This window comes from Filicampus tigris, chromosome 8, assembly GCF_054856515.1.
Source record: "Filicampus tigris isolate MCC_2025a chromosome 8, RoL_Ftig_1.0, whole genome shotgun sequence".
In the NCBI taxonomy this organism is placed as follows: Eukaryota; Metazoa; Chordata; class Actinopteri; order Syngnathiformes; family Syngnathidae; genus Filicampus; species Filicampus tigris.
In genome coordinates, this window is record NC_141224.1 from 22,030,164 (window position 1) to 22,050,228 (window position 20,065).

General features: G+C 42.3%; 1 protein-coding gene across 1 annotated transcript in view; it reads right to left on the bottom strand.

The window, feature by feature from the left end:
* emc2 (ER membrane protein complex subunit 2) overlaps nucleotides 1-6,056 on the bottom strand; it is a 49,628-nt gene extending 43,572 nt beyond the window's left edge. The window contains exons 1-2 of the mRNA XM_086039054.1: nucleotides 5,941-6,056; nucleotides 5,172-5,285 (exon numbers count right to left, since the gene is read on the bottom strand). Of these exons, the coding sequence (XP_085895180.1) occupies nucleotides 5,172-5,285; nucleotides 5,941-5,980 (154 nt within the window). The 5' untranslated portion in view covers nucleotides 5,981-6,056. The remainder of the gene's footprint in view (nucleotides 1-5,171; nucleotides 5,286-5,940) is intronic.
* Between the last annotated feature and the right edge of the window lie 14,009 nt (nucleotides 6,057-20,065).

A 20,065-nucleotide genomic window follows, 5' to 3' on the forward strand; every position in this document is an offset into this window, starting at 1 on the left:
AATGCTGAAATCTTCATTTGGCAAATCAGTGTGCATTGACCGCAGAGGAGGAGGAAGTGATGATCATTCTCCGAATCCGCGGGCAGGACCCAGTCACGAGATAACGATAATTTGACGATACTCTACAAAAAATATTTTAAATCTGCACTTGCTTCACAAACCGATTGTGGATAGGCGGCTTTTTTTGAACATCTCTTAAATTGCTAAATACAGCTTCTGCAAAACAGAATGCTATTCTACGACAATATTTAACAATAAAGAACAAAAAATGTGTAGACTTACATTGATTTTTGGGAATTTATGTCATTTAAATGCCTCTGCTGTTATTCCATAATGATATGACATTTTGAGCTGCAGTAAGTACTGGTGTACCACTGCCAACTACTAGAGCAATCAGAATGAGAAAAAGGTGTTAACTACAGCAATCAGAATGGGAGAAAATGTATTTGATATGTGACGTGTGATGGACGTGTCACCGAGCGAGAGAAAAAAAAAAAAGACGTCATCATGACAACACCCAGTCTGATACATTGGCCCCCGTATTCAGAATAAAGTACTGTAATTAAAAAAACTGTAATCAACAAAAAAGTACATTTTCCCACTAATTCTTCACTGTGATATGTAGACTTTTCATGTTTGGGTGTATCCTGGCGTTACACTAATAAGCCGCCGTGGTTTGCGCAACATGAATACAGGCTAGTTATGAATGATGCGGACTAAAAGCGTGTAAACTGAATGTTAACCGATCATCCAGACTTCACGTTTGACTTGCTCGCTAAAGTATTGGGTGTGTGTGTGTGCCCGTGAGTGCGTGCGTGCCTTTTTATTTGTTGGTTCAACTCGGCGACTGTTTTCTGAGTGTGCGTGTGTGTGTGTGTGTGTGTGTGTGGGGGGGAGGGGGAGTGCGTGTGTGTTTACGCTTTTGTTTAGTGTACTTGCGCGGTCGCTAGGTTTTCCTCGTAATCCATATGGCTCGCGGTGCAACACAATTGCTCTTCACAGTGAATGTTTTGGCACGTTATTCCCGCCGACATCAGTCTTGTCAACCCCAAACCATTTACAGACTACGAACGACATGGACTCGTGCCTCGCTATGAATCCCCGCTCGACACTCCATATTTGAAACAGCTCGGCTGCAGTGTGGACAGAGTCACGTGACTGGATCCTGGCCGCTGATCCGGCGAATGATTATCACTTCCTCTCCTCTGCCGTCAATGCACCCAGATTTTCAGCATTTCCTCATACTTTGCAGCCGTCGACTGACTCGAGTCGTTATGCTTTTAGAGGCAGTATTAATACTCAATAATGTAATATTACACATCGTGAAAGCAAGATTGATGATGATTTCGATAACGGTATATATCGCCCACCTCTACAACAACTACATTTTAAAAATGAACATTTCACTTTAGTTTGGGGGTTATTTTGCCTGAAATGGCTCCGCAGGCGCCCTGCTGCAAATAGTAGGGATAGCTGAATTCACGAAGATCCTTCCTATGTCACATGCTGTTTCAGACAATGGGGAACGTTGACGGCAGAGAGACGTGGAGCAGAGAAAACGCAAAGCATTTACCAACTAAAAACACGGGATAGGACTGTGCAAACCAATATCCGGACCTCCTGCACGAAAGCAGGGGTAAACTATTTGGTTATAAATGAAGTATAATAATAGATTATAAAAGAAAGTCATCCATCGACAAGCACCTCACAACATATCGTTCCAATTACACGTGAAACATTTTCAAAGAAACATGCACTCTACAAATTCTCACGGAGATGATGGAATCAAGGTCTGTTGGGAGCACGGACCAAACTAAGGTGAGAAACTTAGTTACCGGTACATAAAATGTGTATGTGAATGACGTGTGTTAAGCTTAGAGTTGGGCATTATGCTGACGTAAATCAATCATTAAACCTGTCTTTAAATGTGTTAGTTGAAGTTTAATCATGAGACAAATTTGAAATATCACTACATCCCTTCTGTACAAAATGTTACTTGCGTGCAAAATATTACTTTATTATAATCATACAAAAATGATTGTAAATGCGTTACACATGCTCCTAACAACATTCACAAATTGTTTTGAAAATTTGATATATTGCCCTCCTGTAGTTATTTCACAGTACAGGCTGATGATGTGATATTAGATTTTATCAAGGGGATAATTCAGATAATGAGGGAAAAAAGTGCAAGAGTGCTAAAAGTTTTCGGTTTCTTGTCAGATCTGTGAAACTATCAATATCGCAATGTCTGTTAGTGACTACGCAGCTTTAAGATCCCGAGATAAAAAGTCATCAGTGGAGGAGCCATTCTGGCTTATCATCATCATCTTAAAAAATATTTAGCTGCAGTCTACCAGAACGAAGAAGAAGCTCTGAGGAGCCACACTGAGAAAATGACGGTTGCCGTCATGTTTGATTCAACTCCAGAGGCTGAGAGATGTGTGCTAAATATCCTTTTTCAGTAAAGACTATACACATTTGTAGAATCATTTTGCTTAATTGTAAACAAATGAGGTTTTGACCCCCAAAAATTGCAACTTTTATTGCAACTTAGGAAAATTGCCTGCGAAATCAGGCATTTTAGACCTCAACACCTAACAAATGCCTGCGAAATCCCCGAGGTACTGGTTGAGGTAGCCGCTGCTAGAACTGCGATTGAAAGAAGCATGTGTGTAGGCAGAACTTCGGCTGCACACACAACAGCTTGCTGCCCCTTGCTCCCATGGGGGGCAGACATCGAGTTTTATGTGTCGTATTTTTAATAAATACTGGATGTACGCATCTTATAGGGCTTATAAAAACGTGCATGACGCCGCCATGGGAGAGACGCTAACGGAAAAGGTTTATTTAAAGGTCATTAGCTGGCTAATTTACTATTCAAACCCGCTGTGGACACGCTTCAAACGCGCCACTAGTACTTACCCAGCTGCGTGTGCTTACTTGCATTGCGAGCCCTGGGGTTGGTTTTTTCGTATTGTATAATTATTTGGGTCCCACAGACGACAAGTCTGCAAGCATTCAACAAGTTACCTATTTATTTCCCACACTTCCCCTCCTTCACACTTCACACCCGGCCTTCAAAATAAAAGCATACCAGCAAACCACTACACAGCACATTTGTTGCGGCGTATTTCCGGAAGTAGGGAAGACGGCAGAAGAAGTGCATGAACTCCACCTTGATGTGTCAGCGTCATCCTTTGAGTGCTGCGCGCAGTTTGACTATACTCGTAGAGACAAGTTGTTTTGAAACAAGCATTCCAAGTCGGGGGGCGTCGCTTCAAAAAGACAGCGACAACAATGGATATCATGCCTGCTACAACCATAATGGGACCGAGATGACTAGACGATGCATTTAATTGTATTGCGAAAACGATCTGGAATGTGGCGGAACGTGGGTGAGTAGCTTCTTTGCACACACATAAGTGACATAACACCCACTCCGCTGCCGAACTAGTTTGCTTTGCAGCAGCAACGAGCTGCGTGATGCATCCTCTCCATGTGGGAAACTGTATGTCATCGCAACATGTGACATAATGGACCGATTAGAGCAGCAACAATTCCTGATGTGTGCGTGGCATGTGTCGCAGACCTGTCGCCAACAGTACAATGCCGGTCATGTGAATCAATGCGGCAGTTGTCGCTCGCTCCAACGCGGGAGTAGAAAGAAGCCTAAAAAGAAGCCTTTCATCGAGTAGGCTGAGATGAAATTTGGCCGCCTCGCAACCACGTCACACGCATGAAGGCTGATTAGTGGGCCGGACTAAAATCCACTTCCGGCCATGCTTAGTCCAGCCCTTTTTAAAAATATGTCAGCCGCCACCCCGCGCCCCAAAAATGGGCATCCAGCCGGGCCGGAGGGTCCGACCGGTCCGGCCCCGGGACGGACTGCCCAGCTCTGGTAACTACATACTGTAACTCTAATTGGAGTAAATAAACTGTCTTTCATATTAATTAATGCTTCATATGCATTTACCTCAATATTCTATAATCCATAACAAATCTGATATACTTTGTTGTAATAAAGATTAATTGTTGAGAAATACATTAGTAAGTACCTTGAAAAAAAAAAAGAAACCACAACTCATATTGGAATCGCAATTATTTGGAACAAAAATCGCAATTAGATTATTTTCCATAATCGTTAAGCCCTAGTATCATACATTACATAGAGTCAAACATTTTTGCCACGTTAATCAGCAATGTAGGCGACTGCTTGAGAATTGTGATTGGATGAATCGTGCGTGAGTGTGTGTGTGTGTGTGTGTGTGTGTGTGTGTGTGTGTGTGTGTGTGTGTGTGTGTGTGTGTGTGTGTGTGTCTGTAGGCGGAATTTTCAGCTGCAGACACGACAGCTTTCTATTTTCTGCCGCGGAGGAGACAGAGTTTTATGTGGGGTTTTGGGGCATTTACAGCCAACTGTAACCTTTAAATCATTCTGAGGTCTATTTAAGAGTATTAAAAAATAAAATAATGAAATAGCACCGCACTGATCTGTCCGCTCATCCATGCTGTGATGGTTTGCATAACGAAACATGTCTATAACTAGAGCCATATTTTCTACTAAGATTTTGTGCGCAGTTTGAAAAGTTCTTAATAAGGGTCGTTCACAACTCGAGGTTCCACTGTATATGTATGTGTGTGTGTTAAAATACTTCACAATAGTTCAGATTAACTATGCTGTGCAATTGGAGGCTTCACTACTGTTATTTCTCGCTGTCACTTTCTGTTAGCAGCACCTGCCAGATCAGCTTCACTGAAGCAATACCAAACTGTACTATTTAGAAATATGGCAACACTAAATGTAATTACAGTTAGCACCTGTTATTTTCCCTGAGGGGAAAAATGGTGTGTCCATTTGGAGAAAAGCAAATGGATGGTGCATCTGTGACTTATTACGAGTAGAGGCCACTGTGACTTATTCGAGCAGAAGCCACATTTTGTGGAAATACTGCATGGTATTTATCAACAGCAAATATGCATGTATATGCTTTGTTGTTTATTTCTACTACTCCAACAGACACATACTTTAGGTGCATGCAGCTCTCTCTCTAACACGTTCTCTAATTCAGTGTTCATTATAAAATACACAACTGAATCTAAGTGATTAGGATTTATCCAAATGTACCAGTCTACTTCCAATGTGCAATTAATTTTAAACAAAGCACTTACTGTCATCCCCCAGTTTAGATGAATGTTCACCGATGAGCTCCTCGCCAACATCCACTATTTGTTCACTGTTTCTACAGTTATCCTCTCTCCATTTGCGCAACTTGTCTCGCATCTCTGTAGACACAGTACATATAATAAATCAAACCACTCGAATTAGCGGAGTATATTGGTAAACAAACTTCGTTCATATGTAGTGCAGGGATGTGGTACAGCAAGTGTAATGCACAATTCAAGTAAGAAAACACAGGCACACGCGAGCAAGTTTTTCAACGACAATAATTTGCGTTACGGCCCTGCTCTGTATTTTCTGGGGAAACTTTGCAAAACGTCAACACTGATTCTACAGCCACACCATTATCGTTATCGTTATCATAACAGTACTAGATTACTAAAACGGGATTTGTATTAATGGGTAACGTCCACTACGCTACAGCTACTGCTAAAGATAGCAATAACAATCGTTTAAAGAGTGAAGTGCCACAAACCATACGTTGCAGACGACTTAACTCCTTTTGTCTTTTACAACATGCACCTTTCATATCAATGTAATGATCAATCATATAATCAACAATATTCAAGTAAAACTGACAGCTATTACCTTAAATAGGTCGTTTAAAGATGTACGACGCTAAAACTAGCGGAGACCTACTTCCCACATTGGTATGTTATCATTTTAGAAGATAAAATAAACGACCGTCTCACACAAAGAGCACCACAATACCTCTGTGTTATCAAATACTGATTCTGTGACAATTATTATTTGCCTTACCTTCCCAGCCTACATCGTACAGTTCCGAAACCGACGCCATCTTTTCTTTACAGCAACAACCTCAGTCCCTCAGTCATGTGACTGCTAATGGGCGTGGAATCACATAAGAATACGCGTATGATGAGTTTCCTTATGATACATGTGCACACTTTCTATATTACTGATGCTTGGTTTTAATTATTTTCATCTTATTATTTGTGTTAACTTTATTATGATTTGTGCAATGACTTAATACTTTGTTTCTCTTTCTTTAATGCCTTTAATGTTTTATGTAAAGCACTTTGAATTGTCTGTCTACAGCGAGAAAATGGTTGAATTGAGTGGAAGGAACACTTAACATGTCAAAACCTACTAGTACTTTTACTCTAAATTAAATACTAACATTATAAAACATATAGTTTAAAACAGAAAATATGTTAATTGCCAATGAGGTGTTATTGGCCACAACGTTGTCTAGAGGGAATAGAACTGTTTGGAACTACAGTATATAACACATACTAAGGCTGCTTGATTATGAAAAATATGTTAATCACCATTATTTTTGTAATAACTGAAATCCCAATTATTCAAATGATCTTTTTTTTTTTTTTTTTAAACAACACATTTCTTTGAAACACTAGAATTATGTAAATTCCTTTTGGACCAAACAAAAATGTATAAACTTAGTTATTATTTGAAATTTAAAAAAAAGGTGCAAATGTATAAATTCAAGCATGATTTCCTTGTGTAAACAAGCATAGTGCGTTGGATATAAATCCATATTAATAATTGTTTTTTACGATTTTGCCAATTTTGTAATCGTGGAGTGTAATAATCATAATTGTAATTGAATTTCGATTAATTGCACAGCCCTAACAAATACTAATGCTGTCAATACAATTGTGTTGCTCGTCTTTGATATATTCAAGACTCAAGACCAAAGCCTCAGAAACAGAGGGTTGCCAGCCAATCACAAGACATAGACAATCATTTACACCTACCAGCAACTTAGAGTTTTCAATTTACCTGCCATGCATGGTTTTGGAATGCGGCTGGAAACCGGACAAACCCACGCAGGCTAGGCCGGAGCCCAGATTTGAACCCATGACCTCAGAGCTGTGAGTCGGATGTGTTAAATAGTTGCCCCTCCGGGCAACCACGATCATGATCATCATTCAAAAACATAAAATTGTTATCCAAATGTCAACCATTTGATTGTGATTTCCCTCCGGAACCTTCTGAGGATCTTATCTATTGTTTGCCATATTACTTATCAATATGTACTAGTCTCCAGCAAAAACTTGCTTACAAATAAATACCAGTTTTAGAGCTCTTGTGTCATATCGTTTGCAAAGGTATACGTCTAATGTTCTATGAAGAGAGAGCGAGGTGGAGATTTTTTTTCCATGCATTACTGATACTGTAAAATATCTGAGCAGAAACCGTATTGGCCAAAGTGCAACTTGCAAGTGCAGAAGACTAGGACTGGATATCGTCGTCTTCAGCAGATTTTGAATGAGTTTTGGCAATTTGTGATTTTCTTTTATTTCTCTTCAGTACATAGACTAGTGAAAGTGAATTGATATGCAGTTTAATTTATTGTGGAATACCAAATACCAAAGTAATCATTTTAAAACATTTATATATTGACCTTTAAGATGGAAGCTGCCAAGGAGAGTCTGAAGGTGAAGGCCCCAATAAATAATAATATGTAATGAACACTGCACTGCAAACCTCACGTTCAAGTGCTCTGTGAACAAGTTGCCTGTTACTCTAAGATCTAGGTGAATGTGGTGAAGGCAGAATAAAAGTCTTACAACATAAGGGGCCTGTGTAGATTGGAGCTAGAGAAATTGCAGATTACAGTACTCTGAAAGACTAATTGCCCACTTCTCAAATTCTTACATAGTTTCCCTACTTTAATCTTCAAGATCATCAAACAAATGTAAACTTGATTGCAGTTTTTGAATGCTGATGTTATATATTCAGGAAAAAAAACTATTCAAAGCTACCTAGTCCTGTGTAAAAAAAAAAATAAATAAAAAAGTATTTTGCCTGCCTGTTAAATCATGAATTAACTGTGGCTAATCACATTTTTTGAAACGTAAATCTATCCACAGAGATGTGAAAAGAGATGTGAAAGACTCATTGCCAATGATAGAAAACACATTCACATTTGTTTGATTACCGTAAACATTAAAGTAAGGAAACCACAAAAAAAGTAAGAATTTGAGAAGAGGGCAAATAGTTTTCATAACACTGTAGTTGCAGCCCTCTGAAAACCCAAGTTATCTTGTTTTGATGGTACTGGTTTCCACAGCTATGACACACACAAGACATGCGTATATATGTAGTATATTTTGCTTTGCAGTCCAGTCCGTCTGTATGAAAAAATGTTCCAGTAGAATCACTTCACAAGCATTATATTTTGATTCCTGACAGAAGCAATCAGAGTTGGCAATCTCTAAAATGAACAGTTACGAAAAATTTGAGGTAAGACTGAGGTGCTCTCTGTGGGTTTGAAATAGTTCCTGTTCCATCTAGATTTCATTTTCATCGGTGTTATACAGTGAGTTGCGGAAAATGAAGATGAATGCAATTAGCAACCATGTTTGGACTAAGCCCTCTGGAGCCAGCGCCATGATGTTTACATTGGAATCTGATTGGTCCCCTGTCTGACCAAGTTGCTTTCACCTCACCGCGAATAACTCTGTACAGATGACTTCAGCACGCTTGCAGACTCCGTCTAGTGCACCTTTGACCTCTGCCATATCCCAAGTGAGGGGCCCTGAGCAAGAATTGATGGAACATCACTGTTGGCCTTCTTCACCGTCTTGCTTTTTTCTATCTTTCTTTGGTGCCAAAAACAATATTCAGATCCATGTCATGGTAGCACCACATCTGTCATTAGTACACAATTGCTTTGGTGGAGTGCAACCACATGATATTTTTTGCTGCATTGGTTTAAATTACCCCTTCCATATTCGTAAAAAAAAAGAAAAAAAATCATTGCTATTTGGAATAACAAATGTTTTGTTCTTAAAAGTTTTTTTTATCACTTTCATAAACTGATTTCCATCTGCTTTTTTTAAAGCTACGGCTTGACTACATTTTCTTAAACATGATGTCCAAGGCAAAAGATAAGCAGAGCTGAAGTTAACGTTGTTCAATCTTTTTTTTTTTATGCTCAACATGCATAGTTACGTCACGTCACCAAAGGTCATGGTTAAAAAAATTAATTTAAAAAAATTCTCATTTCTGAGACATTTGGAATAACCCGTTTAAGTGGCTTGGGCGAACATAGTTATCCCCCACATTTAAATAACCCGATTGAGACGTGCGGACGTCATGATGGAATTATACGTCATCTCCTCTTGTCAATAAAACACATTATATTCATGTCACTCACTGCACGAATGAAGCAGAGGGTTTCCTCCTCGCTTTAAAAGTGTGGTGTCGTACTTACTCTAGCTTTTGCTAGTTTTATTTATCACTAAATGTGTATTTCCGGTGGGTTGGGCGCCAAACAGCTCATATCCAAGCACTTCCTGCACTATAAAGACCAAGATTCCTTGGGTTGAGCATGCGCAGTGTCCTATGCATTTGGGATATTCCGATTGGCGTATACATGCACGCATATTAAGGTTGGAAAGGAAGTAACCCAGGCATGATATTCAGAATTTGAAAAACACGATTAAGGGCATATTCGGGTTATTGCGCGCATTTACATGGCTTTTAAAAACAGAATATTGCTAATATTCAGGGTTTTAAAGATTTATTGGCTGCCTGTAAACACAGCCATTGTCACCCCCTCAAAACAGGGCAATATCAGTAAGACACACAAAAAAAATGCTACATAAACACTATAAGATGTAATTGTAGATTTTTGGGCTATTTTTATGAATGCATATCACACATTTTAAAGCATGTTTTAATCTGTGAGCCATTTTTTCATGTCATCATGTCATCTTCCAAACCGCTTATCCTATACAGGGTCGCGGGGAGTTACTGGAGCCTATCCCAGCCGTCAACGGGCGAAGGCAGACTACACCCCGAACTGGTCCCCAGCCAGTCGCAGGGCACACACAGACACCATCACTGAGCGGGAATCGATCCCACGCTGCCCGCACACAACTCGGGCGTGTGTACCACTACACTATCAGTGGACGTGAGCCATTTTAACAAAGTGAAAAATACATACCATGCCTTCTTTAAAGTAAAACATCCATCCATCATCGATACCGCTTATCCTCACAAGGGTCGCGGGGCTTGCTGGAGCCTATCCCAGCTGTCTTTGGGCAGTAGGCGGGGGGAACCCTGAACTGGTTGCCCGACAATCGCAGGGCACACAGAGACAAACATCCACCTCACAATCACACCTAGGGGCAATTTAGAGTGATCAATTAACCTGCCATGCATATTTTTGGAATGTAGGAGGAAACCGGAGTACCTGGAGAAAACTTACGCAGGTACGGGGAGAACATGCAAACTCCACACAGGGAGGCCGGAGCTGGGATCGAACCCACGACCTCTGAACTGTGAGGCGAAGGTGCTAACCAGTTAACCACCGGGCCACCCAGTAAAAGATCCAAATGTGATCATTTTGACACAATCAGAGCCACATATAAGCAATTATAAATTATGTCAGAGACCTGCATTTTCCGCAAAATCACTCTTTGCAACTTGTAGAATAGGTTCACGTCATCAATATTTTTGATTGTACTGTATTCCAGCTGCACGGTGGGTGACTGGTTAGCACGTGCGCCTCACAGTGCAGAGGTCGTGGGTTCGTATCCGGCCCCGGCCTTCCTATGTGGAGTTTGCATGTTCTCCCCGTGCCACCATGCTTCTGTTGAAGACTACCATGAGAATATCCATGTACATTGGATGGACATGTAATCTGTATCTAATTGCACAAACCAATGAACCTGGTGTGGATGCCCACCACCAAGAGACGGTGTGCCCTTATTCTGGTCCCCTGTGCTCAGCCATATGTCCCAGCATTTTTAACAGTGCTTATTTCAATGGGTAAGTGGGTTTGTTGAGGTCTATATTTGTTGTCTAGTTTTAATGTTACTGTAAAGCACGTTGAGTTGCAGTTTTGTATGATAAGGTGCTACACAAATGAAGTTGAATTCGAGCCAGAGTTAGCATATTTCAGTTACACACACAGACACACACACACAGACACCCCCACACACCCCCACACCCACACACCCACATGCACACACACGCACACACACAGTATAGGAGTACAGCAGCCTCTTATTCCCCCCATGTATAGCTTGTCTTGAGAGGCTGACATGTACGGTTTGACTGGGAGTGCGGAAACCGTTAAAATACTCCCCCTTTAAAGGGTTCTTTTTTTTTTGGTGTAATCTTCTTGTTCAAATTGATATATATATATATATATATATATATATATATATATATATATATATATATATATATATATATATATGGGCTATTCTACTGTGTTTGTTGCTGGAGCCTATCCCAGCCGTCAATGGGCGAAGGCAGACTACACCCCGAACTGGTCGCCAGCCAGTCGCAGGGCACACCATCAGCAAGTCACAGCTCACCAATCACTTTCATTTAAAGCACCTGGTAGGAAGGAAATCCACCACACCCAAACAACCAACCACCATCAGCCAATCACAGCTCACCAATTACTTGCATTTAAGGCACCTGGGCACCAGTGCAGACTCAGAACAAACACTCTCTGAGACTCTGAAAGTTCTCTGGAGAGACTGCTGGTAAAACCCTTCCTTTATATTGTGATGTTTATCTTAAGCTTGGCTGTGGCTAATGATGATTATGGTATTTACTATTTGATAAGCCTAAATTTTGATTTTGATGTTTGATTGACATTTACTCTAATTTGGAATATTTCTAATTTCAATAGTTTCATAGTGATGTGTGCGATGGATCCGCACCCGCCCGCTGATGGCAGGGTCTCCTGGAACCCACTCTATGGGTACTCCATGTATCAGGACTCCTGGCCGAGACAAACGTATCCGCTTCCCAACCGACGCTCCAGTGCGCCTGAGGAAAACGCTTAGGCGCTTGCAATGTTTCAGTAACAACTGCAACATGTCAATTGTTGATCTCACCAGAGGGCGGGAATGGTTCAGAAAGCCTCTCCAATGTCTTCATCCAATGTGACGTTAACAACACATCTGATGAGGACACTGAGGAATTATTCTCTGCTGTCAGTAACTCTATCCATCAATTATCCAAACCACTTAACCTCACGATTGCCGCGGGCGTGCTGGAGCCTATCCCATCTGTCTTTTGGCTGTAGGGATAGGCACCCTGAATTGGTTGCCAGCCAATCGCAGGGGCACATACAGACAAACAAATATGCACACTCACAATCACACCTGGGGACAATTTAGAGTGTTCAATTAACTTACCATGCATGTTTTTGGAATGTGGGAGGAAACCGGAGTACCCAGACAAAACCCACCCAGTCGCAGGGAGAACATGCAAACTTCACCGTAGGCCGTATAAATGCTTGTAGGTGTTGTGTCTTTGCTTGTGTGAAGCACATTGAGTTGCCTTGTGTGTGAAATCCCACCAATCATCCATTACCTGACCTGCTTATCCTCAAGAGGGTCGCAAGCGTGCTGGAGCCTATCCCAGCTGTCTGTGGGTAGCAGGCGGGGTACACCCTGAATTGGTTGCCAACTAATCACAGGTCACACAAAGACAAACATTCTGTTTATGAAATATGCTATATGAATAAAACCACCTTGCCATGGGTCTGGTATGCCACTAATTATGCCTCTTTCTGCAAAAACTTTATAAATAAACACGAAGCTGTATAAGTGAGAAACATGAGTCACAAGTAATTGATCACCACACCAAATTCAGCTTTGGTCTGTGACATCCATAGCACTTGCAAGACAACTAATAGTTAACGAATAATAAAATAAAGCAGGTAAAACACACACTTTTACTAACCAAAAGGCACACAACAAACAACTCTACATTCGTAACGACCGAAAATGAACACAGGTCTGTTTACTAATCTTTTTGTTTCGAGCCCAGCGTATCCTCCCCATCTGGACCTCCAACATGGCGGACAAAAGTCTGTGTGTGTTTTTATCATGTCAGTTGTTTTGTGTTGGATTTTTGATTGTGGGGGTGTTGTTTTTGTTATAGTATTTTAATGTTTGTAATAAAACAAAATACCCATCGTTTTTTTTTTTTAACTGTTTAAATGGTCATCACAATACAAGTCATTCACAGGGCTCACGAAGATATAGCCTAACTGTGTGTCTTTTTTTTAATAGGTTTTTTTTCTAACCACACAATGCATATTTGAAAGTTATACAATAATTTGCATAGTGGGCTATACTTTGAAGGTATTGATAAGAAGAGATGTTGCTGATCTTGATTGATCCCCTGTCAATCATAAGGTTGACACATATAGTCAGACAGGACATAGGCCTACATACTGTACATGTACTATACACACCAATGTGAAATTCATTGACTCCAACATAATGTTCATGTAATGTAGAAGGAACCTGTGGGGAGAGCCCACTCACAGGAAGAATATGCAAACTCCACAGAAAGGTCAGATCTGGCATAGTCTCAAAGTTAAATATTAATTTCTGTGAGACAATAGTGCTAACCACCGTGCTTATGCTTCAAACACAGCAATCCACATTATAATGATTCCATGCCTCAATATGTAGTTGAAGCGAAGACAGCAAGTTATCACATCACAATGAGTACCCACAGTGGGTGAAGAAAAATGTGAAGAAATTAAACAGCATCATAGAGGAGTAGAAGACAGGGTGGGAACAAACAAGTGGTCAGAGTCCATAATTTTGTCAACAAAACCCACTAATTTATTTTGTTAAAATACACCACAACATGGTAGTTAATGTGAAAAAGTTCAAGATCCATTCTTCAGCAATGTTTATTAATGATAAAACTGCATACTGTACATAACGGTACTATTACTAACGCTACTATCATAACATAATTTTCTCAAATCTCAAATAACAACCACACATGTATTAAGCAATACTGAACTGTATGTGTGGTGCACTCAAGATGACAAACACATCACACCACATACAATGGGTGAATATCATGCCTTGCTCCTTTGTGCTTCGACTATGACACCACTAGTTATTCCCATGCTAACATATTATTGAGGAACTCAATTTACTTAAATAAGGAGGGATCTACTGCCCAAAATTTATAGGTAAGCTAATTTATGACAAGTGTCACCTCTTAGGGCTTCATCAGGCTACTGATGTGTGTTTGATCAGATAGATAGAGATGCTGTCTACCGACCCGAGAGATGAGGAGCGGAGGACAAAGAAGAGAGAGTGTTTGACTGGGTGGATTGAATGGTTGCTGTACTTGTGTTGGCGTCGGCTACGGCCCACAGTAGCTGGTTGAATTCATAAAAACGCGTTCATTGAACTATGACTGATGGCGTATCATTGGGAGACGCTACAGTACTATGTGGCGCATTTTGAAGCGTGTTTGAAGCATTTCCACAGCGGGTTTGAATAATAAATTAGCCAGCTAATGATCCCTAAAAAGCCTCTGCCTTTAGCGTCTCTCCCGCAGCGACGTCAATCACGGACACTTTTTTTATTTTATTTTTTTTTCGGGGTTGGGGGGCGGAACGGGGCGGGGTCCGACAATGTTTATGAATATGGCCGGAGGGTCGCGGCCAGAAGGGTACCCAAGTCAAGGGTGGAGGGTCGCGGCCGGACCGGCAAAAAATGGTCAAGTGCCCAGCTCTGCTGGGTACTTTACCCTTTTTTGCCAGTCTGTCCTCCATCCGCGAATTGGATACCCTACCATTCCTGGCACCTCAGTCCTTATTCATAAAAATGATCATCCTCCGACCCCGTCTGTCCTCGTCCTTTTAAAGCGCCTCCATCATTACGTTCCGTCGACCAACGGCCCTTGGTCCTTGTGGGTCTTCAGGTGGGCGTGGAGGCCGATCCTGGACCCGATGACTCTGGTGCAGTGTGGACAGGGGAATGCAGAGGTCGTGGGTTTGGGTTGGCCCTGTTTGGTGGATGCTCTCTCCTTCCTTAGTCTGCGCTTGTCTTGTGCAGCAGGAAGGAGGTCATCATTATACTGTGCAGCACCCTCACGGACAAGGTTTCTCCAGGCAACTCTGTCTTTTGCTGAGTGTTCCCAGGTCTTTAAGTCTATGTGGCACTTCTTTAGGTTGGTTTTAATGTTATCCTTATACCTTTTCTTTTGGGCCCCAGGGGCCCGTTTCTCTTTAACAAGCTGTGAAGAGAGGACCTGTTTTGGGTGGCGAGAGTCAAGCATATGAACAACATGGCCAGTCCATCTGAGCTGGTTTTGGGCGATGGTGGCGGTTATGGTGGGAATGTCAGCCTCCTCCAGGACACTGGTGTTGGTGCGTCGATCCTCCCAGCTAATCCTGAGGATTTTCCGGAGGCATCTCTGGTGGTACATCTCAAGTGCCTTTAGGTGCCTGCTGTATGTGGCCCAGGCTTCTGACCCATACAGAAGTGTGGGGAGTACCATAGCTTTATAGACCTGAATTTTGGTCTTAGCTTGCAGGTCACGATTTTCAAAGACTCGCTTCCTCAGTCTTGACAAAGCCCCACTGGCACAGCTGAGGCGATGGTGTATTTCGTCATCTATGTTGGCTCTTGAGGACAGGAGGTTCAGTTTCGTCTCCACTGCCACTGAGTACTGTGGCTGATGTTATCATGCAGCAGTCTCAGTACCCAGATATACTTGTCTGGGCAGTCCATCTTTTCTAGGACCAGCCAGAGGGCCTGACGGTTCACTGAATAAAAGGCTTTGGTGAGGTCTATGAAAGCCATGTATAATGACAGATTTTGTCCCCGGCATTTTTCTTGCAGTTGGCGAGAAGTAAAAATCATATCTGAGGTGCCTCTGTGTGGACGAAAACCACTCTGAGATACAGGAAGGATGCTTTCTGACAGGGGGGTGAGCCTGTTTGCCAGCACCCGAGCAACGGCTTTCCCTATGGTGGACAGGAGAGAAATGCCACGGTAATTTCCGCAGTCTGCCTTGTCTCCCTTCTTAAAGATGGAGACTATTAGGGCGTTCTAAACTGTACTGGGATTTCCTCTCCATCCCAGATTTTGAGAAGAAGGGCATGGATGTGCTTAAACTGATCAGGTCCCCCTTTTTTCAGGACTTCTGCTGGGATACCATCAGGCCCAGCGGCCTTGTTGTTTTTCATCTGCTTAATGGCATCTTGCACCTCATCCAGGCTGGGTGGCTCCCCCATGCCCTTAACAATGGACTGTTGAGGGAGTTGATCTAGGGCCCCCATGTCGGGAACGGTGTCCCTATTTAGAAGGTCCTCGTAATGTTCCCTCCACCTTTTTGTTATTGTCTCCTTGTCCTTAAGCAGCAGGAGCCCATCTTTGGAGCGAAGTGGGGTTAGGCCGCGGTTGCTGGGGCCATATACCGCTCTTATGGCTTCGAAAAACCCTCTTGTGTCCCCTGAGTCACCAAGCTGCTTGTTCTCAAGAGCCTTCTCTGTCCACCACTGGTTCTTCAATTGCCTGACTGGTGTTTGGACAGCTTCCTTAGCTTTTGCATGGGTTGGTCTTTTCACCTTGCAGTGGATGTTATTTTGCCAAGTGATAAAGGTTTACATACTTAGAAACCGATGTTTCTTTGTAAGTATGGATACTTGTTCCTCCAAAACCCATGAAATTAAATGTGGGGTTCCCACATTGTTCCTCCAAAACCCATGAAATTAAATGTGGGGGAACAAGTATCCATACTTACAAAGAAACATCGGTCTGTGAGATAGGAATAAAACCAGTTAAAAACAGTACCGGAGATGCCTGGATGAAAAACAGTTTTTCTAAAATCTTACTTAAAAACGGTTGAATAAATAAAAAAATAAAAAAAGTTGGATACAAGTCTGTAATTATTAAAAACGCTGGGGTCAGAATTGCTCTTCTTCAGAAGGGGCTTCACCTCCGCCGTTTTAAAGGCAGCGGGGAAGGTGCCCGTCTGAAGAGAGCAATTGACTATATTTAAAATTTGTTCCTCAAAAAATCCATAAAATGTCTTAAAAAGAAATGTGGGAATTGGATCCAAAAGGCAGGTTGTTGGGTTTACCTGGGAGAAAACTCGAACAAGTGTCCTTGCATCAACCAGGGCAAAACTTTCCAGTGTTTCCTCATGTAAATATGATTGTCCAGGTTTATTAAAACTTGTGTTTTGACGGGCTAAACGACTGGATCTTATGTCATCGATTTTACTTCTGAAGTGGTCTGCAAAGTCCTCACAGAGAGCGTCTGTTGGTCTCTGTGGGGACTTATTAAAATCAGAACTAGTTAAAACTTCAAAGGTGGAGAAAAGGGAACTCTGGGGTTGTTTTTATTGACTGTAATGAGGTTTGAGAAATAGGAAGATCTTGCCAGTTTGACTGTTTTATTGTAGGATTTCAGTCGTTCGCATAATATTTCATAGTGCACTGTAAGTTTACTTTCTCTCCACCTCCTCTCTGCACTCCTGCATTTTCTCTTTGATGTTTTGATTGCATTGTTTCTCCACGGGGGTACAGTCTTTGTTTTTGTTGTTTTAATTAAAAATGGAGCTACTGAATTTATTGATGATTTAAGATTTAAGTTGAAATTATCAACAATAAGATCACAGGGTGCAGGTAAAATGTCAGCAGGAGTGCTTTTTAAGATCTCGATAAAGATTGCAGCCACCTCAGAAGATAGGTAGCGTTTCTTTACTGTTCTCACTGGGGCTGCTAGATGGTTAAAACTGGTGATGTTAAAATAGACACAGTAGTGGTCTGACACTGCCAAGTCAATAACAGAGGACACACCAGCAGACAAGCCATAGGTTATGACCAAATCCAGGGTGTGTCCTCTGTTGTGAGTTGGCTGCAAGACGTGCTGTTTAAAATCCAAGCAGTTTAAATGGTTTAAAAATTCTCTGGATAGTGGGTCCAAGATGTTGTCCACGTGTATATTAAAATCGCCAGTTATTAAAATCCTGTTATAACTGGAATATAAAATGGATAAGAATTCTGAAAATTCTGTAATAAAAGAAGTGGAATGATGGGGAGGTCTATAAACGGTAATGCAGAGAATAGGGGGACTGCTAAAAACAAACGCATGATGTTCAAACGATAAATAGCTGCTAAAAATGATCTCCTTTGATAAAAGAGTATTAATAAAAATTGATGCAGTCCCGCCTCCTCTTTTCCCATCCCTTGTAGAAAATAAAAAGTTAAAATTCGGTGGGCAAGCCTCGGTGAGAGCAACTGGAGCATCTGTACCAAGGCATGTCTCAGATAAAAGAATACCATGTAAATTATTTTCTAAAATCAGGTCGTTGATTGTCTAAAAGAGGGCGTGAAAGTCTCTCTTTGTCTGCTCGGATTGTCGGCGTATTGTCTCGTTCGTCCCCACGTGAACGATGAGCTGGGTTATGGATGATGGCAGAGAGTCAAGAACACCCAGCAGGATGTTAAATATGTCCATGACTTTTGCTCCGGGAAAGCAGCGGGTGACGGTGCCGGAATAGTGAGTGTGTCTAATGGTGCTGTCGCCAATTATAACGGTGGTTGGTGGGTGACGTGAGGAGGGAATGCCAAGGGACTCACCGCCGGCGGGAGATTCACGACCCCGCTGTCCAGGCTGGCTCCGCTGACGCCGAGTGATGACGGAGGATGACACCGGTGAGTGTCGCCGATGATGCCACTCGTATACCGGGACACCGCGTCCCGGAGCAGCCCGACGCGTGAGTGGACGCCCGGGCCACCGGCGGCCCATCATGGGGTTCCCACCCGAGGTCGTCGCCGTGGGTGGCGGGGAACCCCAGGGAGCCCCTAGGAGCACAGTCCCAGTGTCCCAGCAGCCAGTGTCTCCGACTGCCAGAGTGCAGCGATGGGAGCAGGGGACTCACTTGCCAGGGCGGCGAACCGATTCTCCAGGACCAGTTGGGGGCAGTGGGGTGGCTCCTCGGCCCTCCGGTCGCGGAACACCACCTCGACCCAGGTGTCACTCTGCAGCGGGGTCGAGCAGGATGGCCCGGGCAGGCAATCGGATGCCACCTCGCCGTGTCCGAGAGCCCAGCCGCCTCAGCCGTCATTGTCGGCGACAGGATCTCACGAGTGTGCCTCCTCATAGCCGCGGCGGAGAGTTTGGGGAAACGGGTCGCGAAGCAAGAGATGACCGATTCCTTCTCCTGGAGCTCCTCTTACAGGTGACGAATATCCCTTCTCAGGTCAGAGATTGTTTTATTTGCCTTCTCCAGCAGGCTATTGTGTCTGAAGGCATTTTAATACACTAGCACCAAGCTAGCCCCAAGCTAGCCTGTTTCCGGCGTAAGCTAGCTGTATGCTAGTCCGTGAGATCAAGCGATTCACTGTTTCATGAAAATTAAAAAATTAAAAATAAGATAAAAATAGTCTCCAAAAAAGTAAAAACGCAATGCACAGGTGAGCTAGACTCGAATGAAAAAGTGCAGAAGTGCAATCGTTATCAGCCACACGTCCAAGCTCTGACATGAACGCTGTCACTTCATAGTACATTTATCGAGCCTCAGAGTGGTGTTCTTAAATAGGTGCTAATGACGAGCAGGGCCAATAATCAACATCTCAGTTTTATCGAAGCAAAAACTTGAGAGACATCCATCGTTTAATCTCGGCAAAGCACGCATCTAAATTACAGCAATCAGCCGGGTTTGTTTTCTCGAGCGGCATATATAATTGGGTATTGTCAGCATAACAATGAAAACTAATGTTATATTTACGTATAATATCACCAAGCGGAAGCATGCAGATGCTAAACAATAATGGTCCTAATACGGATCCCTGCGGGACTCTACATGTAACTTTACAAAACTCAGAAGTCGCATTGCCATGAATTACACGGTGCGTCCTTTCTGAGAGGTAAGAATTAAACCAAGAAAGTGCTGAGCCTGAGATACCAACACATTCTTCAAGGCGTTAATAGTATGTTATGATCGACCCAAAAAAATTGAAATAAAACATCCATGCATGACATTATTTCAAGCTCAATAGCTGGCAAATTTCCTATGCACATTCACTTACCAGCTGGGAAGAACAATGTGTGTGTGTTTGTTGGGGGGCAACAATGCTCAGAGGCCTATA